Source organism: Convolutriloba macropyga, chromosome 3 (genome assembly GCF_964194025.1).
Source record: "Convolutriloba macropyga chromosome 3, txConMacr16.3, whole genome shotgun sequence".
NCBI lineage: Eukaryota > Metazoa > Xenacoelomorpha > Acoela > Convolutidae > Convolutriloba > Convolutriloba macropyga.
Genome location: NC_134470.1, coordinates 21,083,368 through 21,111,028, shown reverse-complemented (window position 1 = coordinate 21,111,028; position 27,661 = coordinate 21,083,368). Strand labels below are relative to the sequence as shown.

Below are 27,661 nucleotides of genomic sequence, written 5' to 3'. Positions count from 1 at the left end.
CCCGCTTTTGATGACGAAAAGTCAAAAGCGTCAGACGAAAAATCGGTCAAGCGAAAAATCGCATAAAAAAGAGCAACAGGACTAATATAATTGATACAAACTTCGTCTCAGAGCAATTAAAAAATAAGCCGAGCTAGTATATTGTTACTTCCCTCATTACATGAGGTCGCAACAACAAGGGCTGTTGCAGGTATAGGTACAGTTACATCCATTCTCAGATCGATTATTTGCAGACGCCGTGCCCCCTGCACTCGCCGAAATTGGACTAAGACGTTCAACAGTGGGCTTCAAATAACCACATCAGAGGTTAATATATACCACTATTAAGATTTTAAGTGAAAAAGGCACCAGTTTCGCGCACTTTTCATTTGACTTTTAGTATTAAATTACCGCCAATTGAATTCAGCTGCTTGAAATTGTGATTGAGAGGGAATTTTAGACCACGCAAAACGCAAGAATTAAAAGGCGTAAAAGTCACTCGAAACGTAAAAACGGTCAAGCAAAAATTTTGCATAAAAGACACGTTTACAATAATTGCTTCTCTACGAGAGCAATTACATACCTGTTCAGCACTGCGTTGCGCAAAATTAAGGCCATTTTGCTGCTCGTCTTGCATAGAGAAACCACTTTGCTCACTGACGTCACTAGGTGTTTCCTCTCCTGTTACATATTTAGCATTATTTCCTTTGCTATCAGATGACGCAACCAACTGTGGGAATAACATCTGATTATTAGATCGCAAATTTGTGTTAACAGTAGCATCGTTTCCTCTCTCTGTTTTGAACAGATCAGTGAAACTGATAAGTTGATCGTTCCCTGTGTAGTCTCCTGCCCCTCTCTCCTCTAGGGCATTGTTGTTGCCACTTCCACCTGCGGCACTGTTTATGGAAGAATCTTCAGCGATGTATCGGTTGACCAGATCCTGCAGTAGCATCAAGGCACGCTGTCTCAAGTAGTCTGTCTTGAGCATTTTTAGCTCACGAAACAGTTCTATCAAAAAGTGGGGTCGAGATTCATTCTCCGTTATTACAGATGCCAGCTCAGAGTAGATGTTGTCACGAAGTGCATCAAAGAGAGAAATGGAGTCGCGTTCCCCTGACGCTGGGATCCGATTGCTCTCCTGCTTTGTAGGTGGTAGCTGGGATTTTTCTTTCTTCCGCACAACAGGTGTGGACTGCTTCTTCACTTGCGAATTTCTTTCACTGGCTGGTAGTGGCTTTGGAGGTGAACCCTGTGTGGTTGAACGCTTCGTGTAGTTCGTAAATCGGCGCCCTCTATCAACATTTGGGTATGTTTGCACAAAAAAGTCACTATTGCTCTGCATGGATCCATTTTCAGATTCCAAAGCCAACGATGGAACGTCGGGAGTTCGTGTTTGGCCTTTTTTTCCATTGGAAGACCCCTGAGGTCCACTTGCACCTATCGTCAGTTTAGGGGCTCCTACAGAAGAAGGCCACGACTTTGACAAGCTTTTTTGAGTTTCTTTTGGAGTTGGAGCCTTTGCTACTCTTGGGGAAGGAGCAGTCGTTTGCTCATGTTCACCTCCCAAATTTTGCTGCCTTGAAGGACGATTTTGGCGCTGCGATGCTCCAGACGTATTAAGTGATGCATTCGTGCTGTTTCGCAACTCATTTTGGATAGCTTGCTCAGTAGTGGACAGACTGTGGATAGAAGCTTCATCAGAGATGTTACGATTTCTATTGAGAGCCCTGAAATGCAGCACAGAAGAACAACTTAAAACACGCATACAGGAATTCCCTTGTAGAGATGTTCGGAGACCAAATTTACTGAAATGAAAAACCTCTCAAAAACACGAACTTCATTACATTTTTTCTTGAAGGCTTTTCTTCAAGGCTTCCTTATTAATTATCTTTAAATTGCTCCAAGGCGCCACTTAACTAGGCTTCTTTAAAGTATATTGATGAGTTTGCATTTACTTGAAGACCAATTAATGACAAAATTATATTTCTTTTGCTCGCAAAAAGCAGACGTAAATTGATATCGAAGTAGCGAAATGCACACTTTGCAATGTGTATGGCTAATTTTAAGTACGCACCCATTTGCATCTAGGAAAGCTTGTGTCATGTCATTTTGCATCCACGGTTGCATCACTAGCGGACTTGGGAAGCCTAGGGCAGGTGGCTGATTCTGACCATCAGCCATCCAGCCACCATAGGGTGCGTTTGAGTTGGGTAATTGCTGCACCTGTCCACTCATGGAGTCTCTGTAAGGGACTGAAGGGGGAATCTTTCCGTAACTGATTGGATTACCATGAGTCCAAGCCATAGCAGCCATGCTGTACATGGAGTTCATCTGCAGCATCATCTGCTGTCGTAACATGAACTCCATCTGCTGCATCAAAACATCCACACGCGAATCTTCTCTACTGATTCCCGACCTCCTGTTCACATTGTTTCCACTGATTGCCACTAAAAGAGAGAAACCGCTAAAATTGACGCGATTCAAACAAATAAAATCACAAAAACACGCAACTGCTGGAGGGGAGTCCTGAACTCAACTTTCAGCGTCAACATTTAGGATAACATCCAGCGGATTAAAAGCTGAATGAAATCATAAGCGTCTAACGACGGATTTATTTCAAGACTAACATTGAGTTTAGTTCTAAAAATGGTCTCCATGGCTCAACGAACAATTCAAAGAGCTTCGAAGAGATAAAAGCATATTTACCGTTTATAAGGGCTTGAGACAAAATTCATTTTGTGACCCCTGAGGGAGATCAGAAAATTTGCGCGCTTATTTTTAATGCAAACATTACCGACTAACGTCATGCGAATTGCTCTCACACGACTGGCGAGCGGCTGGCTTTGTCAATGAAATTGCATCCTTTTCATTATATTGATTCACTCTACTAAATATCACAGATCTTATATATTGTTAACGCTGATACATTTGTGATATAAATGCTTTATAACAATTTCGTGCCGTTTGAACTAAAAAAAGCCTATTTTCAAGAGCAATTTTCCTATTTAATTCTTACAATTTGTAATTCAGGTTTTCTTCTATATATAGAACGAAAATAAACCTAAGAAATATTCTTTCGCCTCAAATTTAGGGAAGTGCACGGGGGGGGGGGGGGGGGGGGGTGAGCGTACTGGTATCAGGTGGTCAGATAAGTTGATGAGTAACGGCTGGTGATTGGAGGAGGTGAAGAGGAGGGCTGACATGCGTGGAGAGTGAGGGACGGGGGTGAAGCGGGGGTCAAGTTCTAGGAAGGGCCCTTCGAACCATAAAAGTAACTCTCCAAAACACTAGATGAATCGCAAAATTAGAGTCTAGCAAGCTCAAACACTCAATGCCCTCCAAGTTTTACCTGTTTATCTTCTTTTTGAGGACGAAAAGTCAAACATAGCTAGCAGATTGCCAGAAAATAGCCGCAATAGCTTTGTAGATCTGCAGTCTCAAAAAAAAGTAAAGACAGACAAAATTAGTCTTTTCATTGAAGGCTGAGAAGTTATATTATGATTACGAATCTGTATAAGTTATTGCTGGCTCTATCAGATGCTCTCACATAACCTTCATTTAGAGTGACACATATTCACTTGACCTTAGCTCTTTGAATTAAAGTAAAAAAAGTCAATTTCAAAGTGAGGAAGTCATTTTTGAGAGTGAGGTAAGTCACCTGTGACCAAGAATTTAATCACGCGAATGAGCAAACATAGCTGGCATATAGCCAGAAAAAAAGCCACAATAGCTTCGAAGACCTAGTCTCAAAAAATAACACCAAAAAAAACTTATTAACCTTTATGTTATATTTTCATTTAAAATCTGTTTAACTTATTGCTATTTCAAATACGTACCCTCGAATACCAGTAGTAAAGTTTGGGGCGGTCTACCGCACAGAAAATGTCTCCCTTCACCAATTAGTCTCGAACCCAATCATTTGGTGCTTTATATACCTTTTAGTTGTTTCTTATAGCTTTTTAGCCTAAACCACCGTACTAAAGGAGCATCTTTTTGGCACTTTTTTTGGCAAACATATACCAAACTTCATCAAGGTTAGTTCACACAAAGTTCGTTTGTTAGCTCATTATTCACTGCTTTATCTTTGTGTTTGACATATTGCAAATTGACCAGTTTGCTTGATGTCCGTTGTGCTTCTTTGTCTTGTATGCTCAATTTACCAAATCTTTATTTGGTGAAAATAAAAATGAATCCAAAACAATTCAACAGTAGACAAAAGAAGACAATAAAATTTTCATTGTCTGATTTTCATTTTTCATTATCAAATTTTGTGTTTTGGCCTCGTCAAATCAAACCAACTTTATCTAGACTTGTCTAATGAAATCAACCCGAAATCGACCGTCTTATGCTGAAGTACGAAATACAAAATTTGAACCAAAGATTTCTAATTTGGATGGAGTTGTTTTGCATTAATAAGAGAATTAAACAATATATAGTACTACAACAGTATTAGTGTATACACTTTCCACAAAGTTACAAGTTTTCAATTTCTTGATTAAGTTTCTAAAGTTCTAATCGGATGATTCTCGGAAATTTAATAGAGGCAAATCATCCTCTGACGCCAATTCAACAACCTCGGGTGGGTTGTTTTCGCTCTCACTCTTTACCCTTTTGGTTGGTTTGATTTCAGCAATAGGAATCATTTGTTTAGTGATTCTCTCTCGTTTCGCTCGATTGTACTGTCTATGGTTGATCATTAGGGCCGTAAATTCTCGCAAATGCACTGCCGTATACCTAAGCTCCCACATATCTCCATTTAGGCAAAACTTCTTAAAGTAGAAGAAGTCACTCAAGATGATGTCCTGGAGGTCAAAGTATTTGACCGCGAACCGGTAGTACGTGGTGTCGGAATCTAAATAGAAACAAAATTATCTAGACATTTATCTATCAATCCTATTGCTTACATCAAGCCAGCCATATACCGTTTTAAAACTTGTTACCCCCAACCTATAATAGACTACAGCATAGATGAAACAAATTATTACCCTTTATATCGCGAATCACTTCGCAGTTCTTACTGTCAACGCGCATTCGCTCGCAAGCGTTGAAGTTAACCACAATTCTCCTCTCACTATTGAATTTCCCCTCACTGATAACTTTCAATATGTCCGAATCAAGGGTACACGAATCAATTACTTCTGTGAAGTGGTGTTCAGGCACCGAAACTGATTGATTTAGATACCGTTCACTGAACAGTGTGATCTCGATATTGCTCCCGTCCTCCGATTGATATCGTGACACTCTAAGCAATCGCGTTGACGTTCGATATTCGAAGAAGTATCCCGCTGTACTTTCCATGCCTGACCAGTTTGATTCGTTTAGATTTTAATTTTGAGTGACGAGATGAATCGGTTGCTCGGTGGCCTCCTTTTATAGTGGTTATCTTTTTGCGATAATTCTAATTGTTTGTATAAAATAAAAATATCTTGGCATTTTAACAGCTGGGGGATCACAATATTCCGTATTCATACCTTGAGCACCCCATTGTGGCGTGATTTTTGATTACTTTAGTTAATTATATCTTTTGGCATGAACAAATTCTCCTTTGATGACACGGAAATGCGAATATTTCAATTATCTTAATTCAACTTTCTTTAATAAATCAGGAGCTCTTATCATTTGCGGTTGTCTGATTTCAATACCCGAGGCCAAGCTATACTCATAGGTTTTATTTCTCAACTACTTAAATCTCTGAATAGTAACACTAATCTATCTCTGACTTTCTCTCCTTCTACTGTGAAACAAAGATTGCAAAATATAATAGAATTCTACGAGGTGAGGGTTTTTGTTGTCAAAGACAAACTATGTTAAAAGACGTTAGGTGGTTAAAGAATTTCACAAAAACAAAATTATTGAAGGAATTGGGGTTTTAGGAACTTTATGCCAGGTGCTCCCGAAGAGCAAAGCTCTTCCTTTTTTTTACCAAGAAAGAAGAACGAAGTTCTTCCTTTGCGTCTGAGCTGATCTTTTTTTTGCGTAAATAAATTATAGAGTGTATGGTCAGCACCATACTGATTTCGGATTGCAAACGTTTTGTATTTAAAATGAATCTGGAAGGAGTTCTTACTGATATCATCAATTATCACGGCTCCTATCATTAATATTTTTGCCTTTTTTTAAATTTAGTATAGTATGATCCCGCCGTTTTTCTTTGCGTCGCGTTCTTCTCTTTAAAGCTGTTCTGCTTTAGTTGAATATGGACGGTGCTTGCAAATGCTCAAAGGTATCTTTAAATAATAGATATGGAGCAAATACTCCTGTTTATATGATTAGACTGCCTCGCAAGCAGCAGGAACTTTATGCCAAGAGAATTCGAAGAGTTGTGCTCTTCCATATTTTGAGAGTAAGACGGGTGGAAATGACATAAAACTGTACGCACTCATTAGTCGTCCTGCCCATCGCGGGACGGACCGTTTACGTCTTAAAAAACATAAACTAAACAAGAACTAAATGAATGCATCAAATTTTTTGGAATGTATCATTCACATTCTTTTAGCTCTTGTTTAGTTTATATATTTTTCACTTGTAAAAGAGACTTAAGAGTTCAGTGTTCAGTTTTCTTTGTGTTGTGAGAGATCTGCTGGTTGCAAAAAGGACAGAGTCAAATAATTTGATGATCAATGTTGATGATCAAATTATTTGGTTTTGTTCTTTTTGTTTCCTGCAGTTCTCTTATACCTCACCAAGGGTACTGAAACCTCCCTCTGGCTTTTGTCAGACCTGGCTACCTCTCGTCGAGGGGACCAGGCAGAAGTCGGGTGGAGAATAGTTAGGAAACAGACCTCCAAAAACTTCACTTTTTCGGTGTTTGTTTCTAGACTATCCTCCACCCCCCTTCGGGACTAAAACTTACAAAAGATGCTTGGCTTCCCGGTTTTCAATAAACTGGACCCTCGCATCTTTTCTGGCGCTGTTCATAGAATAACGCCAGAGCTTTCCTTGTGGCCAAACTGCTACAAATATTGCAGGATAATCGAACAAAAATTGTTCCGTATCCTCTAACTAATTTTAATCAGTGTGTCTTGCTAGTTAAAGCCTTGCCAGACTTAAGTTAGGCATATTTTGTTAGTGACATCCGGATAAATCTCCATAATAAATTTTGGTTTAGGAATTATGGTGAAATGCGACTTTTGCAACGAAAACTTTTCCAAACGACAAGACCTTCTTACTCATAAACATCAAAAGCACTCCGAGCTTCCTGATACAACTTTTCGATGCGGTCATTGCCCAACAAATTTTACGCTTACCAAAAATTTAGTACGTCATCTCAAGAATATTCATAAATATAATCGTTCGGTAAGATGCACCTCTTGTCAAACGTTCTTCGGTCTTGAAGAGGACTGGCAGAATCACTGCTCTGCCGAACATTCAGTTGTCGCTTCTACACGTAGAACTAATCCATCTGAAATACAGCAGAGCCATGAGTTTGTATTAGAGCGTGAGAGAAAAGCTGTGCGAGAACATTTTCAGTCTTTTCGATTGAAAATGACAAGCGACTCTAGCTTCGACCCTTTTGAGTTCCTTGTGAATAACGAAACTGCCAGTGAAGAATTTGTTAGCAAAAAGTTGGAGACTATGATTACAATTAAGTTTGGAATTTGCATTGAAGTAAGTTTCGTCAAGCCCTTCACAGACGATAGCACTGTCTGCTACTTCCTCAGTCCAATGGAAAGTCTCTCAACAACTCTAACCGCTGACGAATATTATTCGCACGTCGATAAACTTTTGTCTGAAATAAACGTTTTTTGCACGGCTGGTAGTGGCTGGGTAATTGAAAAATTAAACCTGGTTGAACTAAAAATTTCAAAATTTCCGCCTCTTCGGACTGGTTCTTATATCGCTTCGCCGCCGGAACTTGAAAATCAACGCAAGTCAATTCTTAACATTAGAAACAGGAAAGACAATCTGTGCTTCCTTTACTCTGTGTTAGCTGCACTTTTTCCGGTAAAACAAAATCAGGACAGGCCTCAAAGTTATCGGCAACACCTCGGCCGTTTATTTTACAATCCACGAAAAATGCCAATAGCTTTAGCTGACATTCCAACGTTTGAGAAAAACAATCATTTGAAAATCAATGTATTCGCGTGCGTACCCTGTTTACTTGACAAAGTACAAAAATTCCGCGAAGCGGATAAATTTGCTTCTCCTATCTGAAGAGAACAATTGGCATTACTGTCTGATTAAAAACTTGGATCGTGTAATGAAAGTTTTGCTCCGATCTCCCACCACTGCGAGGTGGAAGAACAATCTAAGAAAGTTTTGTGAGCGTTGTCTGCAGAGCATTGCACGAGAAAAAACAGAACTTCACAAATCTCTGTGAGCACCATCAGCCGCAAGTTATTGAAATGCCCAAAGATGGCTCAGCAGTAAAATTTAAAAACTGGCAAAAGACTTTCAAGTGTCCTTTTGTTGTGTATGCGGACTTAGAAGCTCTTAATGTGCGCACGGATTCATTCGAATCCGTTGAGGAGCTTATTGAAAACGGCCTGAATAATGGACGTGCTTCAAGTTGTGTTATCGAAAATCAGTATCCCTGTAGTTTTGGTGTTGTTCTCGTTGACAGCAGAAACTCTGAGGTCCGCATGGAAAAGTTTTATAGAGGCGAAGATTGTATTGCAGTTTTGATGGACACTCTGCGGAGCTGGGTCAAATGGACGGAATCGGAACGCCAACGCTTTCGATTTCTGAAACTATCGAATTCAAAAAAACGTGAGTTTATTGAACATTGGGCCCACCCCTGTTGCATTTGTCAAAAATGTTTTGAAATGGACGACGATAAGGTTATCCATCATTGTCATATAACAGGAACAGTTTTTGGGGTGGCTCACAATGCGTGTAATTTGAAGGTTACCGTAGGATCTTTCCTCCCTGTTTTCTTCCAAAATCTATCTCGTTATGATGCGCAACACATTATCAAATACCTCAAGTTGAAGGATAACGAAATTCTTTCGGCAATTTCAAGAACTGAGGAAACGTTTATTTCATTTTCGGTTCGAGTTCCGATAGGTAGTTATATAAACAAATGTGGTGTTGAAAGAATTGTTCGGAACGAAATTCGATTTCTTGATAGTTTCAGCTTTATGGCTTCAGGTCTTGATTCTTTAGCGCAGACACTTCAAGATGATGATTTAAAACTTCTCCGACACCATTTTCAAAGTTATTCCAATTCCGACTTCAGAAAAATTAGGAGTAAAGGTCTCTTTCCCTACTACTATTTGAATTGTTTCGAAAAGTTTGATGAAATTGGTCTGCCCCCTTTCGTTGACGACTGGAGAAATACTTTAACAGGGAAGATAGATATTACGGAAGAGATGTACAGAAAAGCAGTTGACATGTATCATCTGTTCAAATGCAACTCTTTTGGCGACTATCACGATGCGTATTTGCAAACTGACGTTTTCCTACTTGCTGATGTATTTGAATTGTTCCGATCTGTTTGTATTAAGGTATACCGCTTGGATCCAGCTTACTTCTATAGTGCACCCAATCTTAGCTGGGATGCGATATTGGTAACCACCGAAGTTGAACTTGGGTTGTTATCGGATGTTGGTATGCTTCTTTTCTGCGGAAAAGCGATAAGAGGGGGATTGAATGGAGTTGGGGCGCTTCGACATTTCCAGGCCAACAACAAAGATTTGCACAATTACAACAAGAACGAGAAATCAGTGTACGGAGCGTTTTTTGACGTTACTTCTCTTTATGGGGGAATCATGATGAAAAATTTACCAAAAGATGGATATCAGTGGGCTGAGTTTTCAAATATTGAGGAACTCATCGACACCTATAAGAAAAACAATAGTTTGGGCTATTTTGTTCAAGTAGACCTGGATTACCCAGCATCAATTCATGACGACCACTCTGATTTCCCCTTAGCGCCTGAAAAACTAGTAATAAGTGAGGAATGGTTGTCACCCTATAGTAAGAATCTTGCTGCGAACAGGATATCTATTGCAAAGTTAGTGGAGACGTTGTTTCCCAAGCAGCATTACATCTGCCATATTGAAAACCTAATGTTTTACTTAGAGCAGGGGCTTCAAGTACTGGCTCTTTACCAGTTTCTTCAATTCAATCAATCAGACTGGCTGCGCCCTTATATAGAAAAAAATCCGACTATGCTTAAACAGGCGGCAACAACCTTTGAGAAAAATTGTTACAAACTGATGTCTAACGCATGTTTTGGTAAAACAATGGAGAATAAACGAAATAGAAAAAATATTCAATTTGTTTCTGAAGAAAGCAAAGCCACGAAACTTACGTCGAAGCCAACCTTCAAATCTTTTCAAATTATTAGTGAGAACTTGTGCTCGGTATATTTATCTGTACCAAATATAAAGTGGGACAAACCAACGCCTGTTGGAGCAGCGATCCTGGATCTTTCAAAGCTTGCTCTATACAATTTTCATTATAACGAGATGAGACCTAGATACGGCAAGCGAATTTGTGTTATGTATAAAGACACTGACTCGCTTCTCTATCGCGCAGAAACTGAGGATCTCTACAGAGACATGCAAGATTTCAAGCACTTACTGGATCTTAGTGACTACCCAACTTCGCATCCTCTCTTTGATCCAACAAATAAAAAGGTTTCTTTAACAATGACGGATGAGTTAAACGGGGCAGTTTTAGAAGAAAGCGTAATCTTGCGTATCAAATTTACGAGTGGTGTTAAGCATAGTGCAAAAGGTGTTCAAAAAGTCCTGAAAAAAACTCTGCATGACGAGAAATACCTGGAATGTCTTCAAAGTGGTATCAGCAGCCGCCCGCCAATGACAAGGATTCATTCATCCAATCATCAGATCAAAGTTACTACAACAAATAAAACGGCTCTAGATTGTTTCGATGATAAACGATTTATACTTGCAAATGGCGTAGATACACTTCCTTACGGGCATTATAGCCTACAGCAGAATCCTCAATTTTTGCCGAGCAGCTCAAGACCTAGCTCTGATGGTTGTGCTGATGTTGTTAACGATGACGACAGCTGCGACTCGACTGATGAAGTGGAGCAGTTTACCGAGTTTAGGGAACTGTCATCCTTTGATTTGGATTCGGTGTCCGGAAGTTCTCCATCAAGCTGCTCCTTTGGTTATGGTTATTTTAGTTTGTTTTATTTGAATTATAGGTTTCTAATTTCGTTTTATTTTAGCCCCACCTGATCCCGGGTTTTTTCCGCGAGAATATGATGAACAGGAGGCAGTAGTGAATTGGAGCGATCTCAGTGACAGAGACGATGATTGTCGTGAGATAGAGGGCTGGAGGAACCCTTTCATTCTTTATGAAGCCGAGGAGTGCAATGCACAGGATTGTTTATCGGTTCAAAGTGTTGTTGATGACGACGGGCATAATTGTGATGAGAGTTATTTTGAATCAGTGCCTCCCAAGCGATCTCGGATGATTGTTCAATACTCAGATTCAGAATAACTTTTGTGGGTTAAAATTTTATTACAAAAATTTCAAAGTATAGTTTGACTGCAGTTTGGTATTAAAATATCTTAAACTTAATTGGTTAATCAATCCAATATTTTTACTGCTGTTTCAAGGGTTAGTTTTAACTGCTTCGTTGCCTTGAGGCGGTCGCTTGCGTTTCCGTAATGTAATAGGCATGCCCTACCTTTTCAAAAATTTTTGATGCTGCGTATATACAGTAGAGTCCACATAGGTTGGAGGAGGGAGATTGCGGGTGAGGGGAAGAAGCATGTATGGTATACTTAGCGGAGTTATCAGAGTAAAGCAAACCCAATCTTTTATAAAAATCTATAAAGAAACTCAATGGAATGTCGTGGCTATTCCAAATTATTATGTTAACAAATGATTCCAGTTTCTTTTTCCGTTGCCTGTCTATAGTAGATACAAATGAGCTTATTGCAACCAGCAGTATCCAGTGAGTTCCCTTTAGTTTAACAGGTGAAGTGTTAATTATCTGAAAACGTGGCCCCTTTTCTATTTTTGGGAAATTTTCCGCTGACCAGAGACCTCCAAAAGAAAATTTGAGCAGGCAAAAATTCCTCACAATGTTTTTTAAGCTGACATTATCCATTGAATATTGTTTGGTTCTTGGAAACGTTCCTTTTTGCATCAATGAACACTTGACTGAAGTGTTCTCCAATCATAAAGAGCTCAACTGCTTCTGGAAGAGCCTCAGAGAAGAATAATTTGAGAGTAATAGGTGCTCCTGTTAGTTCCGGGAATAATGTAAGGTTTTTTGATGCCTCCTGTGATGATGTCAAATCAAAAGTCACAATGAATTTGTTTGCAAAATCTTCTAGAGAAATTTTGTTTCCACCGTTTTTGAAGCCGAGTGCTGAGAGACTGTTGTGATACATACGAACATTGCTCTCGGTGTCTATTGGAGTGCCTGCTATTGGTAAACCGTTACCGCGTATAATTTCAATTCTTTTTAAATCATATTTATTGTACAAAAAAGGATTTGAGTTCTTTGAACCTCTGAACTTGTCGTTTGCCACCATGCACAATGTTAGTCGCTTGATGGGTTCCGTACCGAATATGGACTCTTTGACAAAAGAATTTTGCCCCGACTGCATAATAAAACTCTTGCATAGGGATTCGATGTAAGGATATCTCGCTGGGGCTTTAAGCAATGCTCTCTCAATGGAAAGCCGAACAGACTCAGTTACGGTTATTTTGAGAACAAATAATGAAGATTTCTCTATAACTGCTGTGAACAATTGGTCAGCGTCATCGCCTAAGCTTATCAAGCTAAATTCGTTGCTAGCGCGATAAAGTTTAATTCGAATATCGACTTCTGGTATCATCAGTTTTTCACAGCTGAAAAAATCTACATAAGGGATTCGTAAAGACTGGAGACATATTCTGCTTCCAAGGTAGATTTTATTCGTTTCTGAAGCCATTCAGATTCATTGGCATCAGAGGAGGGTTCGGGATCGTAACAATAACCTTGACAGGCCACCCATGTCTCCTTACTATTGCTGTTTGTTGTCAGCTCAGTCTCGAGAAATGCACGATGATGATAACTGTTGTTGCTGTCAGAGATCAGAATTCCATTAGCACATACTTCAACTTGAGAAAACAGACTATGGAGTGTGTTGCTAGCAAACACGACTTTGCTAGCATCAATTATTTTCACGCGATCTTTCCCTTCTGCTGTATAAATTGCTACTTGAAGCCCCAATTGTATGTAGTCAAGGTCCAGGCAATTGCGTTGGTCTCCACTGATTAAAAAGTCCAATGTGGGCCCTCTTGAACCCACTTGTGGGTAAATTTCTTGATCAAATCCACTCTCATAGTTAACTAGAACATTGGGTTTTTCAAAAAAAATCAAGAGCTGTATGGGTTACTGGATTTGCAATATCGGTTGCTAGGCTCGTAAACTCGGCCATTTTTAGTACCGTATGTTTGATGAAACATCTTTTCGACTGCGTTTGGGTTTTGTTTCTTTAGAAATGGTCGTACTCGCTCGTCGCTTTTGTGCCGAAGATGTTTTTATCTGCTGTTTATTTGCTGATAAGAGTGTTTGTTTAGTATGACTCCCGCCGGTCGGCCGGCGAGCGGGCGGAACGGCAGCGCGGATTCGCCCGACCGACGAGGCTGTTCTCCGCCCCCTTGCGTGCGGCGATCGCGTTCCTGCGACGGTGTCTGCTATGCTTTTAGAAAGTGATTTCTTGATAGAAGTTTTTGCTACCGTTTTCAGCCGCTTCTTTCCTGATATTATTTCTTCAATCTCAGGGATTGCAGCGCTCACCAAATTCCGTCCAACTGTTTTAGCAAAAGGAAGCGCATACTTTCTCAAAAGTGGTAATGTGCATCGACCAATTCTCACCACGAGGGCGCCAAGGCCAGCGGCGCCTGAACCAAATTGCCTTGCATGTCCGCCGTGTGTAACATAGTTGTCTTGATTTCTCGCAATTTGTGCGTCACAGTGTGCGTCCATTATTCAATATTGATTCGTAGCGACTGGTTTTACCGTCGGCTGTGGGAAGAATGATTTAATGAGGTAAAAATTGAAATTGTAGTGTTAGCCAACTGCAACCGATTGATAGAAATGGCATTAATTGGAGTGTTTCGTCGCGAATTGTTATGGTTATTGATTGAAATAATGACTTCACAACCGGTTTTCACTGCAGGTTGGAGAAAGAATGATGACATATGACTGGTGTGTTTTCATTCTTGTTGGTAACTTTTGTTAGGGGTACGGATCTAAGAAGTGAAGTGAGTGCTTCCCAGAATTTCATCTTGGATGAGAGCACAGTAAACAAGCATCGTATGTCGCCCACCCAGTAGGTCAATGGGATATTTAGGCTCGACTCCTAGTTTCAGGAGACTGGTTCCGAGAATGTTTTGAAGTTTTGTAGAAAGAAGTTCAATACTAGATGGACCTTTTGCTCTGTTTGATTCATCTCCCTCTGTTTGCTCTCCTTCGCTTGTGGCCGTTTGATAATCTTCTGTTGATAGGATACCGCTCATGTTGTCTGTGGACAATAGTTTTAGCTTTTGACTATGACTCGACAGGCTCCATTTCATTGGCCAAAACTCTCGTTTACTTCCAAAGGATTTAGAAAAAAACTTTGTCATTAAGTGGTCAAGAGTTGGGTAATAGCCAGCTTCAATTTTGATTCTCAAGTTTCGAGCTTTTTGAAAAGTTGTGGCTGCGTTGGTTGTTCCATGGTGACGGCGGCGACGACCTATTCCGACGTATAATTCGTCAGCACTTGTTGGTTCTATTGACTCGTCGTCGTCGTCGTTGCTCTCGGCTGAATCTGAACTTTCATTTTGAAGTTGGTGAAGCTGTATAATTCCTTGCGTTACATTTTTGAATTTTGCTGGACATGAGATTTCTACCAACGCCACTTGCCATTGGCCGAAATTTTTGTTGAGGTCAATTGATCTGGGGAGCAAGTTGGTGAAAGATGACATTGTGTTTCCGGGATAGGTGTATGTAGAGGAATTGTAGATTAAATTTATCGAGAAACTATTCGAGTGTTCTACACTAACCATTTTTATGTTTCTGAAAATTTTGTCAGCTCAGATTCGTAAAATCTGCCGTAGATTTGTTCGCTTGTCTCGTGCGAAACTACTCGATAGGTAGGAGGGTTGAGAGTGAGTATCTTATCTATTCTAAATATCTCATGACTGAACTGAATTTTGTAACCAAGGTGGAATGTTTCGATGTTTCTTTTAATACGAACAGTTTCACCAAAAGAATACCGTGGTTTCTGGATCTTATCGTTCAAGTTGAGTGATACTAAATAGCTTGTATGTTGCTTTGTGACGCTCTTTGGTGCAAGCCCTGTTGTCCTGTTCACTCGGGCGTTTAATACAATTACGAAGCTTTGCAAGTTGTCAATGTAAGTGCTGGTGTGGTTTTCGTTTAAATATTGATGTATTAATGATTTGATTGATCGGATGTTGCGTTCCTGCAAATGCACTCTTCTTTTCGTTTCTTGTTTGGTAAATGATTATGTCTTTTTGCTCACAAAGTTTTTTAAATGGACATAGAAATTCTTTACCATCATCAGTCCACACTTTTTCTGGTTTTGTTTTGGATATCATGGTGACAAAAGCACGCCTCGTTGTTGAGGCGTACTTATCTTTCACCGGTTGAACCCGCAGAAAGCGACTCAATGTATCGACAGCCACTAATAGATAACGAGTATTCCTATTGTCGTTTGCTAGAGATTGCATATCAGCAAGATCTAGTGACCAGATTTCGTTCAACCGGTAGGTTTGTACCTTAAGTCGTGGAAAACGGTGTCGCGTTTGTTTGAATTTGGTATATTTTGAGTTGTGTGTTAGGTAGTTCTCGACAGTCTGCCGTTTGAGTCCAGTTTCCTTGATTAACCTGTTAATGCTACCATTTGCAGAAGGATGATTGACTTCCGTAAAAAATTTATGTACTTTTTGTAGGTCCTTGTTGTTTGAAAGTGCTGTTGATACAACTCTTTCGCGTTTGCATTTGGTGCAGGTAAAGTTATAGCTGTTGTATTCGTTTGCATTAAGCAGCCCAGGGCATTGATTATGGACCCAACCACATATCGTGCAGTAATAAAGGGGCTTGTTTTTTGTACTTTTTCCTAATTGTTTCTTGCAACTTCCACATTTAAGTTTTTTGTTGGGCCTGGATTTTTCTCTACTCCGCCTAATATTAGAAGCAGTTTGATAAGTTGCGCTGATAAGATCTTCAAAACTTGGATGCAAACATGGATAGCCATGTGGTGTTAGAGTCTCTTGTCAGCTTTGGGCTTACTGCTTTGGCGTTTGTGTTTGCAATCAGGTGTTGTGCAATCTTTAATTCCTTTATCAATTCAAGATCTCCACTGGAATTTTTTTTTGTTGGATGCTGGATATTGATCAGCAATTCAAATAGATTGCTATCTGATTGAGGGCCTCCTCTTCTGCTTTGTATTCTTCAAGTCTGCTTGTCAACAGTTATTGTGTCTGAATTTTGCAATAGTTTGATAATTGTTTTGGATTTTTCAACTTTAACACTCGACATGCCAGCTGACAATAACTCTTCTAAAATTTGCTTTACCTCGTTTCCGCTCAGATTCATCTGAAGATGCTCATTGGCTAGCATTTCACGAGGTTCCTGATCTGATTCCTGTTTTAGGTTCTTTTTGTTTAATGTAGCTGCAACGCTCAATTGGGCTGCAATATCAGATTCATTTGCCCTGCTGTCTGACAGTAAAACTTCTTTAACTGATGGGGACTCTTGTTTAATTGTGTTGTTTGCGTTTAGCAGCTCATTGTATGTTTGTTGTGAAATGAGAATGAATTTTTCTGCGATCGATTTTTTGCAATTGTTCATTTTCAAAATGACTCTGAATTGGCTCGTAGATCAACTTAACAAGCTGCAGTCCTTGATCTGTTGCTAAAAGCTTTCGTTTCTGTTTGATTTTAACTTTCTTGTTTCACAGAACTGTAAGAAGGTTTTTGAATTTTTGTAATTTGTTCTCTTTAAGTACACTGTTTGCTAATGAGACATTTCCCTGAACAATGTTATAAATACAATCCAGTAAAAATTTTATGAAATTATCATTTAGGTGAAGTATTGCGAAGCGCTTCAGAACAGGTTTGAAGTCTATCAGCAGTTTGAAAGTAGTCCGATGATGTGAAATATTCATCAAGTTCAAGTTTGTTCTGCGAGATTTCTGAGCAGTAAAATATTGTGTGAGGGTCTGCCAGTTTGGAACACAGCCGTAAATGCTCACTGCATCTAGAATCCAGATCAATTAACAAATGACCAAAAGGTTTCTTGGTTGCTAATCTATAGACCGATAAGACGAGCTTGCGGTTGCCCAGCTGACGGCCAAGTGCATCAATTTGTAAGATATCTCTAGGATTCTTCTGCAAAAGCATATGAGTAACATTAAGGTCAATTTTTGAGTTTCAGCTCTTTTGATATAAGTTATGCTTCAATATTATTGCATGCTGGTTCTTGTGTCGACCAGAAATGACTAAATGCAAAAACTCCTGCTGGCTTGCATCAGTGTAGACGTCGTCAAAAACTATCAGTAGGCGAGCTTTATCGGGAGTACAATTAATTTTGCTCCAGTCAAGTCCTTGAATAAAACTGATTCCTGTGCCCAAGTTATTGTGGAGTTCGTCAAATTTTTTGCCAATGTTGATAAACGTATATTATTTTGTCAAAGCAGGGGTAAAACAGTTTTTTCTGTTTAATGATGAGTTCGGCAACCAATCGAGTTTTGCCTCAGCCACTGGGTCCTACCACCATCATCAACAAATGAGGATCAGTCACTATGACGTTATTCATTTTGGAGTTGGAATTAAACAACCAATACTAAATGCTAGCAGCGACCAAATTTCAGGGCGTTCTGTTGAAAATTTTGTGATGAATAGAAAACAGAGACGAACTGTTATGGCACCGAGTAAAAGAAAAATGTGTAAACTGTAAAAGACTAATGATCTTTCTATGCTTCCACATAGCTTCCACGGTGGCCTTTCTTGGTCGTTCTGATCAAATAAAATTTTGGTTGCAAAATCCAACTGACAGTCTGGCAAGTCATCCCCCATTTCTAAAATGTAGCTCTGGGAGGTGGCTCTGGTGGCGGAATTTGGGCAGACTGCTGCGATATTGAATTCAAAATTTCCAATAACTTAGATGCTTCTACTAGCAGCTCTACTTCAGATATTGTGAGATCAATTTCGGTTTGTGCCAATACAAACTTTTGACCCACTTTTTTCCAACACTGTTTTCTCAAAATAATTTCTCGTTTGATGCTTGTCGGAGATAAATGAAGAGATGCAAGCTTAGAGATGCGCAGTGTGAATTTATCTGTATCGTAATTATTCATTCAAAAGGGAAGCGCTACAAAGTAGGACCAAGAAACCAGTTTGAACAAAATCCAAAAGATAATTCCTTTAAGGTGTCCAAGAAGAAAGTGGCTTGGAATTTCCGACAACATGTAGACATACCCAGGTCCTATATCATCTTGTTCCTTCATAAAGCCGTAAGCATCATGAAAAGCAGCATGTGTTCTCAAGATCTTTGAATTTTTCAAAAAGCCATGCAAATTACTGTCACCAGGTCCTGTCAACCCACCATGCAGAGCCAACTTGTTAATGATTTGCAGATCGCTCTTTGGATCAATAAACATACAGACAGCTAAAAACGCATTCTTTGTTCTTTCGTTCTTAGGAAACAATTTAGATACAATTTCAAAGTTGCTTAAAACTTTATTAATATCAGGAATAGTTATCATGAAAATGATTACGTAACAAACTGTTTAACAGAGTGCATTTACAGAAAATGATTTGCATAGAAGTTTTTCTTTTATCTGCTTTCTTTTGTTTGTTTTGATGACTCATCGGAATTTTCCTCGTATACGTCACAACTATCCTCTAATGGGGCATCCCAACATTCCCAGCATGTGCACTGTGCGTTGTTCATTCCACATTGAACTTCTAAATAAACTGAGTGGTAAGTTCTGTAAATCGATCCCCATCCAGTCGCTAAAATATCAAAATAGTCTTCCAAAGTTTAAATGGGGAGTCGGTACTCTCAAGGCTCTCAATTTTTGCCAAAATTCTACTCTGATATTCTGTCATGCTTGCAGATTCCAATCGTCTATTCGGGCAAGATCGTTCAATTACCCATACTATGTCCATTGCGCTGCAACGCTTAGGTGATATGTCCATTACTGTATCAGCGTTTCTTGTGAACTGCTCGAAGATATCTCCTCGCGTTGTAATATCTGATGAATTAAATCGCAAGAACTGCTCATTGAAGGTCTAGGAAGCGCTTTTGGCGTAAAAAAATCTGGCTTTGATCTCAAAGAGGACTTTACTCTCATGAAGGATATAGGATTTAATAATCTTCATGTGTTTTGGATTATCGTTTGAATAGACCAAAATGTGTTGGTGCTCAAATGGTATGTCATTACACCATCTGAATTGTTGCTGTGTCTTTTGTGGCTCATGGTTAACAACTGCAAACTGCCATTCCGTAAATTGGTCAATCCAATGTGCTCGTCCTTTCGGCTGAACTTGCGTGGTGAGGTTGCCCTCTCTTTGATCAACTTTGCGTCTTTTTGTGTTTAACTCAAGGGAAAACTGAGATGGAATTAGGACTTGAGCGCTGTAAACAATATATCGGAAGTTATCCGAGGTTTCTGGACTGTTTTTCATGGTTATTTTTGATAAATGCGAGAGGTTTACTTCTTTGTTGTTTTTATAGAGCGATTTGTTTAATTAGGTCTGATAAAAACCCAAAACTGAGATAGCTTTGATAAAAAAACAAAAGTGAGATAGTTTTGTTTGTGTTTGATAAATTATAATGGAATCCAAAAGGCAACGTAACCCAGGTGATTATGCGTTTACGCGAGTTAACATCTGGGCCATGTTGCCTTATTTCAGGTTTATTGTTTAATGATTTAAAAAGAAAACTTAGTTAGATTATGTATTATTTGAGAAAATATTGCATGACTATTCAGCGATCGTACTATAAGTTTGTATTACTCAGCTTTGCCTTTAGCGTGATTTGGTCTAAGTAGTTTTGGTATCCGTAGCTTTGCCTTTAGCGTGATTTGGTCTAAGTAGTTTTGGTATCCGTAGCTCGGCAATGTAGGCATGCTTCCAGCACTAAGCTGTATGATTTTGAAGTTGGTTCGAGACTGGGCTGGGAGGGATCCTATTTCTGTGCGGAAGACCACCCCAAATTTTACTACTGATACCCTTCATTTAGTGTGGCAAGCACTCATTTAACCTCACCTCTTTAAATTAAAGAAAAGTCAATTTCAGAGTTAGGAAGTCATTTTTGAGAGTGAGGTAAGTCACCTGTAACCAAAAATTTAAACACGCGAATGAGCAAACATAGCTGGCATATTAACAGAAAAAAAAGCCACAATAGCTTCGAAGACCTATTCTCAAAATAACACCAAAAAAACTTTTATTAACCTTTGTTATATTTTCATTAAAAATCTGTTTAACTTATTGCTATTTCAAATACGTAACCTCGAATACCCTTCATTTAGAGTGGCATTCACTCATTTAACCTTACCTCTTTAAATTAAAGAAAAGTCAATTTCAGAGTGAGGAAGTCATTTTTGAGAGTGAGGTAAGTCACGTGTGACCAAAAACTGGTTCAAGAGAATGAACAGAAAAACTCGCTTCACAAGGAGTTAAAAATGACGTCACGCACGCAATTCAGTTGAAATTGCATGAACGAATGAACAAAGCGCAGATTTGAAGTGATTGAGACGTCATATGGTCGTAACAAAAATCGTGACGATATAAAAAAAACACCAGGAGGCCAATAATAGCCTCAACTGCCGCTTCGCGGCTATTAAAAACTCTCGCTCCACAAAGAGCAAAAAATGACGTTAGTGGGCACGCATTTCAGTTGAAATTGCATGAAAGATTGGACAAAAGGCAGATTTTAAGTGGTTGTGACGTCATATGGTCGTAAAAATCTAGACGAGATAAAAAACCAAGAGACGGCCGATAACAGCCCCAACTATCGCTGTGCGGCTATTAAACGGTTCAGACAAAAAATCGGTCAAGAAAAAATCAAGGTATAGCCGGTAGAACACCGGAAACGCCTCGAATAGTCGTTCAAAAGAATTTTTAACTAACTCTACCTCTTTCCGTAACATCAGAAAGGAAAAAACCTACCCGGCAGACTGTGGGAGCAACGGTTGGACGTGCAGGGGTCCCTTACGGCCTGAACGATGTGCAGGGGGGATTTAGGGGGGAGGGTGAAGTGGGGAGGGGACAGATGTGGTGGGGGGATCAACCTCTAAGAACTACCCTTCACACCATAAGCATAAGTCTCCAAAAACAGTTTCTGTGAATCGCGTACTTGGGGAAAAGTGAGCTGAAAGCCTCTAAGAGCACTTAATGTCCGCTGGCCGCTACCTGTTTATCCTATTTTTGAGGACAAAAAGTCAAATGGGTCAGACGAAAAATCGGTCGAGCAAAAATCGCATAAGACCAACAGGAATAATACAATTGCTACAAACGTCGTTTGAGAGCAATCAAAAACAGAATATAGTCAAAACCAAACCATTTTTAGCAAGGAATGTGGTTAGGTGTGTTGGGGGCGTAGGCATGGGGGGTTGGTTATGTGGGGGGGGTTGAGGTTTAGGTTAGGTGGGTAGCTGGAAGGGTTTGGTTGCTGGGGGAACGGGGCGGTAAGGGTAAGGTACTTGGGGGTTCGCAGGGTGCATATAGGTGCCCAGAGGTTAGGTTTGGGGGTTAGGTAGTTATAAAGGGGGGGGGGGTGGGTTGGTGGGGGTAGGTAGTTGGGGGTTAGGTGGTAGGGTGAGGGTAATTGGGGGATAGGTATAGGAGGAAGTTGGGGGGGGGGGGGGAGGCAGGATTTTGATAGGTAGGTGGTTGGTCTGTATTTTAGATAAATAGTAGGGACTTATATGGGGGTATGTGGGATCAAAAATTTCTCAAAATAATTTTTTCACCTCGAATATTAACAGCAGTTCCTAATTACAATACATTACAAACTAAGCTACTGTTAAAGCCCAATGTTAAAGAAAGACGATGTTAAAATTCAAGTCATGAACATACTGACTTCAGCTTAAAACAAAATCGACTGAACGTCGGAAGAATTGCTCGGAAGGGAGGGGGAGCCTAAATTGGACTTAGAATTTCAATAGTGGGCTTCAAATAACCACATTAAAGGTTAACATATACCACTATTAAGATTTAAAGTAAAAAATGGCATCAGTTTCGTCGCATTTTTTATTTGACTTTTAGTATTAAATTGCCGTCAATTGAGTTCAGCTGCTTGAAATTGTGATTGAGAGAGAATTTTAGATCACGCGAAACGCAAAAAGTCAAGGGCGTAAAAGTCACTCAAAAATTCAAAATTGTCAAGCAAAAATTTTGCATAAAAAGACACACGTTTACAACAATTGCTATAAACTTCGTTCAAGAACAATTAAAAACCTATGTACTACCAATCCTCCTCTTCGACCCCATGACTAACATAATTGCTATAACTTTGCCAAAGTGCAATTAGAAACTATTCTTACAGCGCTGGTGACTGTTATTCATTCGATTCGACTGTATACTGTTTCTTGCACTGCCCCGTCGCCGATTCTGTTCCGAGGTTTGTTGACCCGCTAGAAATAGATCATCTTCTTCACTTAATTGCGAGAAATAATTGCTCACTGCTCCGTGCGAATTTGGATCTATTTGAGTCTGAATGTTCTTCACCATCTGGTTGGTTGATGAAAGCTCATCGCGCAACTGCTGGAACATGTCTTTGAAGTCTTCATTTCGTCTGCGCCTGTTCTGCGGCCTAGAGTCACTAGAATTGGGCTGCTGTTGTTGTTGCCTCTTGACCGCATTTTTACCTCGTCTAAGCTCCTGATTGACAGTGGAACCGACCATCGTTGACGACGTCGCATTTGAGATCTGACTGCTATTCAGTGCAATGTCGGACATTGTTGAAATATTCTGTAACAAGCGTTTATTTATATATAACACAGTCGGTAGATTAAAAAATAGCCGGGATTGATTCCTATGACCTCAACTGGATTTGAAACAAAGATAGAAAAAAGAACCGACTGACGTCGATCAAAAAGCTGTCACACAAGTGGAAAAGTTGGCTTTGGCATAGTAGCCAGGAGCTTTTGTTTAGCAAGGCTAGCCTATCTGCGTTGGATTTTAAGCAAAAGTCTCGTCTTTGCGACTGCAGTTTTTTTGCGACTGTCTCTCTTGCATTTTTCGTCTTTTTTAACCTAAGCATTGTGCGCCACTTTTTTCACCTTGGGAACAATGTCAACCAATTTCGAGCACACTGAGCATTATATTTACTATATTTATGTGGACAGAAAATTTAGACAATACGTTCAATTTGTTTGAAAAATGAATGAAAAATTTTCGTCAGATTGCTGTAGATGAATCTCCATTGATTCCCGTAACCCAGATTGGGATTGAAACAAGAACAGTAGGAAATTGATTGTTATAACAATAAAAATGCTAAAGTGGGTGTGAAATTGACTGGATTTTGTAGTTAAGCAGGCTCCTGTTTCTTAACGAGAGGATACAGGTTTTAGTATACCAGTAAACAGACATGAGAATTCGGACGAAGACTAAATAGAACAAAGCTCAATTACCGGGAATCCAGAACTGGCCTTGATGAGTATATCCAGTTTTTTTTTCATTTCGTTTTTCCGTACTAACTAATTTTAGATTGCTCTGCTGAGCAACTGCTGCTTGAAAACAGTTTGAGTCGAATGAATCCTCGACTTTACCAGCAGACCAATTGAACATTACTGAGTCAAAGAGACCAACAGGTTCACAAACTTAAAGAAAAATAAACAAAGCTAGCAGATTGTCAGACAATAGCCGCAATAGTTTCGTAGATCTGCAGCTTCAGAAAAATAATCAAAAAGACCGAAAGAGATTTTTTAAATATTTGCTGAGATGTTATATTTTGAGTAGGAATCTGTATCTTATTACTGTGTCAATTATAGTGACACACACTCAGTTGTCCTTATCTCCTTGAATTAAAGCATTTTGACAGTGAGCTAAGTTACGTGTGAACGAAAACTTAATCATGCAAATAAAAACGCGCTCCACCAAGAGTGAAAAATGACGTCACACTAATAATTCAGTCAATTACCATTAAAAATTAACAAAAAGATTTGAAGTGATCGTTGACATCATTTGGTCGTAACAAAAAATGAAATACAAAACAACCGCAAGGCCAATAATAGCACCAGCTATCACTTTGTGGCTATTAAAATAGCAACAAAATTGGTTATAAGAATGATGACCATAACCGACTACCGTCGGCCAATTGCTCTCAAACGACAGGCGAGCGGTTGGCCTCGTCAATAGCTGGCCACGGTTTAGTGAGGCTAGCTTTAGCTTAATTGAAGGGGCAACACTGGGTAGTGAGGGGGGGGGGTGGGGCTGATACGGGAAGGGTTGTGGGGGTGGGGGTCAATTTCCCACCAAACTTCTCACCATAGGAGACTAGTGAGCTCAACGAGAACTTATTGCCCACTGGGCGCTACCTCTTTATCCCGTTTTTGAGGATAAAAAGTCAAAGGGGTCCAAAGAAAAATCGGTCAAGCAAAAAATCGCATAAAAAAGGCCGACAGGACTAACACAATTGCTACAAACTTCGTTTGTAAAGGTGACAAACACACTTTCGTTAAAGATTCAATTCAATTCGTTTAACTTTAAATTACACAAGCAACGTTGCAACATTAAGGCTTCTGAGCGTAACAACATCAAGGCGCGGGCCTCTAAATGGCCCGGCAAATCTATCTGTATCTGCTAGCAGGTACTTTGTCTGTGCCGATTTTCGGCTCAGATTGGTCACCGATACGTTTTCGTAACATAAAATTATCAAGCCTAAAAGGAGCGCAATCGATTTAGTATATTAGCAGGCTCAACGAAAATTATGCTAAATGAACCTTTTCCGAGCTTTCTATGCCAAATAGAAGAGATTTTATGTGCATTCAATCTTTTTGTAAGGCTTACATGATTAAGAAATTACGTAATCTTTCTTTTCTCGCTGCTTAAATGGCGCTGCAAAAGGATTGTTCATTTCCCGCTCTAAATAGCGTTGCTCATTTAGTTTACTCGGTAACAGTTTGAGAGCAACTAAACACATGATTACCCACTTTTAAAATTAGTTATCAATGACGCTCGTTCTGTAGGTTAGATAACCCGTTCTTAGATGTTTTGTAATATAAAATCTACAAAGCTATGATTTTGAATATATCCGCTCTTCTGCTATCATAAAAGAAAACTTTTTCCGGGATTTTTGAGCAAATTTACTAGAAGGCGTCACGTTCAAAAGCCCGGCAAAAGTCAAGTTTAAAGAAGCGATAGAATAGAAGATTTGTGATCCCTTTGTCACCAGGGATCAGGTCTCCAAATGAGTTTCTAAGAGCATTTATAGAGCAAAATTTACCTTGCGGATCTCTAATTTGGTCGAAATTTGCGCTTTTGTTGACTTCACGCGATCAAAAATTTTAAAATTTTGATGCATCGCAAAAATCGAATAAAAATCGCATAAAAAGACCAAGAGGATTGATATAAAAGCTACAGAGCAATCGTTTGAGAGCAATTAACAATGATTTCCTCAAAAGTGCTAACTAGTTCATTTATGATAAAAACATTTCTTACTATAATTCAGAGTTAATGAGGATAATAGATGATGACATCACGCCACATAACAGCTGCTGAAGTGAGGCATCAACAAAGGAGTTAAGGAGAGAGAAAGAGAGATGCGTGAACGAAAACGGGGAAAGAAGCCCCAACCAATAGAGAGGCAGAGAGAGCTAGGAATATTTTCCGTGATGAGATGCGACTCTGCAAACTCTAATTTTCTAGCCTTTTTATTAATTAAATCAATTAGAAAAAAACTAGAAATTGGAGTGCAAAATTAAAAAATTCCAGATTTCGCAGTGGAGAAAAGCTTAAAACCGTTTTTTGTATCTGGTGTTTTGTCATGTAACCCATCTGCAGTTGGCCAGTGATGAAAGCTACACTCAGAAACGGACAAAAATACTCCACAATTTTGAAAACAATTGCAAATTTAACAAAATCTTGCTAAAAATCGCGTTATTAAATTTTATCAAAAATCGCTAAAACTCGAGCTTTTAAAAAATTAATAACCATTCCATTACTTCTAGAAACTTTGCAGGAGCGTGCCAGAATAAAATAAATTCAAAAACATTCGAAAAAACTTGAAAATATTGCAAATATCTTTATTAAAAAATTGCTTAAAATCGTGACATTAAAATCTTGAAGACAATTCCACTATATCTAGAAACTATACAGTAGGCAATTATCAATCCCTTGAGGAGGTTCCTTGGAACTTGAGGATGTAAAACCCTAAAAAATGACGAAAAACTTCAAAAAACTTGAAAAATGAAGTTCATTCTATCTCAAATGAAAGTTTTGTCAAAAAAAAATGCTGAAATTCGTGACGTTAAAATCTTGAAAAAAACCGTTACATTATAGAAACTGTTCAGTAACCTAATAACAAACCCTAGAGGGGGTTCCTCTGGCTCTTGAGGCTGGAGAAATCTGAAAAATGACAAATTTAAAAAAAAATAGAAAAAAATTGCAAGTTTTATCAAAACATTAAAAACTGCTTAACTTGTTATCAAATCCTTAAGGACGTTTTTAGCGCATGGGTCTGGAATAACTTGAAAAATAACAATAATACTCGAAACCAGGACTGAAAAACTAAAAAAAAACAAATTTTCAAACTTGAACTTGAAAAAATTGTGAAAAAAAGTATAAACTTGCGTGTTGTTTGGATTTCCAAAACATATAGCTCTTAAAATGGTGACAAAAAGTACCTGTCTTGAACAAAGACGATTATGAACTTTAATCAGCCTCAATTTTAGACTGGTCCAAAATAAATAGGAAGTGACGCAAACATTTGCGCAAACATTTTGAGTTCAAAAACTCCTAAAAATGACCTTTTAACCCTAAATTACAGCCTTCCCATGAGCTTCACCACACTAAGCACTTCAAGGACTACTAAACGCGGTTAATGTCCTCTAATGCAGCTTAATGTCCGCTGGGCGCCACCTGTTTTTAAGGATGAACAGTCAAATAGGTTAGACGAAAAATCGGTCAACCAAAAAATTGCACAAAAAAAACACCAACAGGACTACTATAATTGCTACAAACATCGTTTGAGAGCAATCATACACATAGGTTAACTGCTAACAAACCTAAAACGACACAAAACACAGCAACGGAGAGAAAAATTGCTTTAAAATTAAAGAAAAGCAGAGACAGACAAAAAACAAACTCTGAACAGACTGAAAATAGTAATCAAAATACATCACAGATACACCAATGTTTATCGATGTTAACGTCTTCAAGACCAAAATAAACATGCCCAGCAGATTGCCGAAAAAAGCCGCCATTGATTCCATAGTACTGATTGGGATGAAAGAAACAGAAAAACAATAAAAGAATAATTGTTGTAAAAAAACAGAGATGTTAACAAAAACTTATATGAACAAAGTTCAAGCATCTAAAATGGGATTTTATGGGTTTATCCCTTTTTTGATTTTGATTTCGTTTTCCGATACTGATTCTGTTGTGCTGTTAGCGGCCAAATGGGGTCAAGCGAAAAGAAAACATTAACCCACTATTGTCGGAAGAATTGCTCTCAAAAGACAGGCGAGGCAATTTCATTCAGGGGCTGTAGCCCAGATAAATTTTTCTTTATGGGTGC

General features: G+C 39.0%; 1 protein-coding gene across 4 annotated transcripts in view; it reads right to left on the bottom strand.

The window, feature by feature from the left end:
* Positions 1-27,661, bottom strand: part of LOC142336051 (uncharacterized) — a 149,932-nt gene that overhangs the window by 15,578 nt on the left and 106,693 nt on the right. For all 4 annotated transcript variants that reach the window (XM_075384544.1, XM_075384545.1, XM_075384546.1 and 1 more), the window contains 3 exons: positions 22,467-22,893; positions 2,057-2,429; positions 563-1,709 (listed from right to left, as the gene is read on the bottom strand). In XM_075384544.1, coding sequence (XP_075240659.1) covers positions 563-1,709; positions 2,057-2,429; positions 22,467-22,893 — 1,947 coding nt within the window. The remainder of the gene's footprint in view (positions 1-562; positions 1,710-2,056; positions 2,430-22,466; positions 22,894-27,661) is intronic.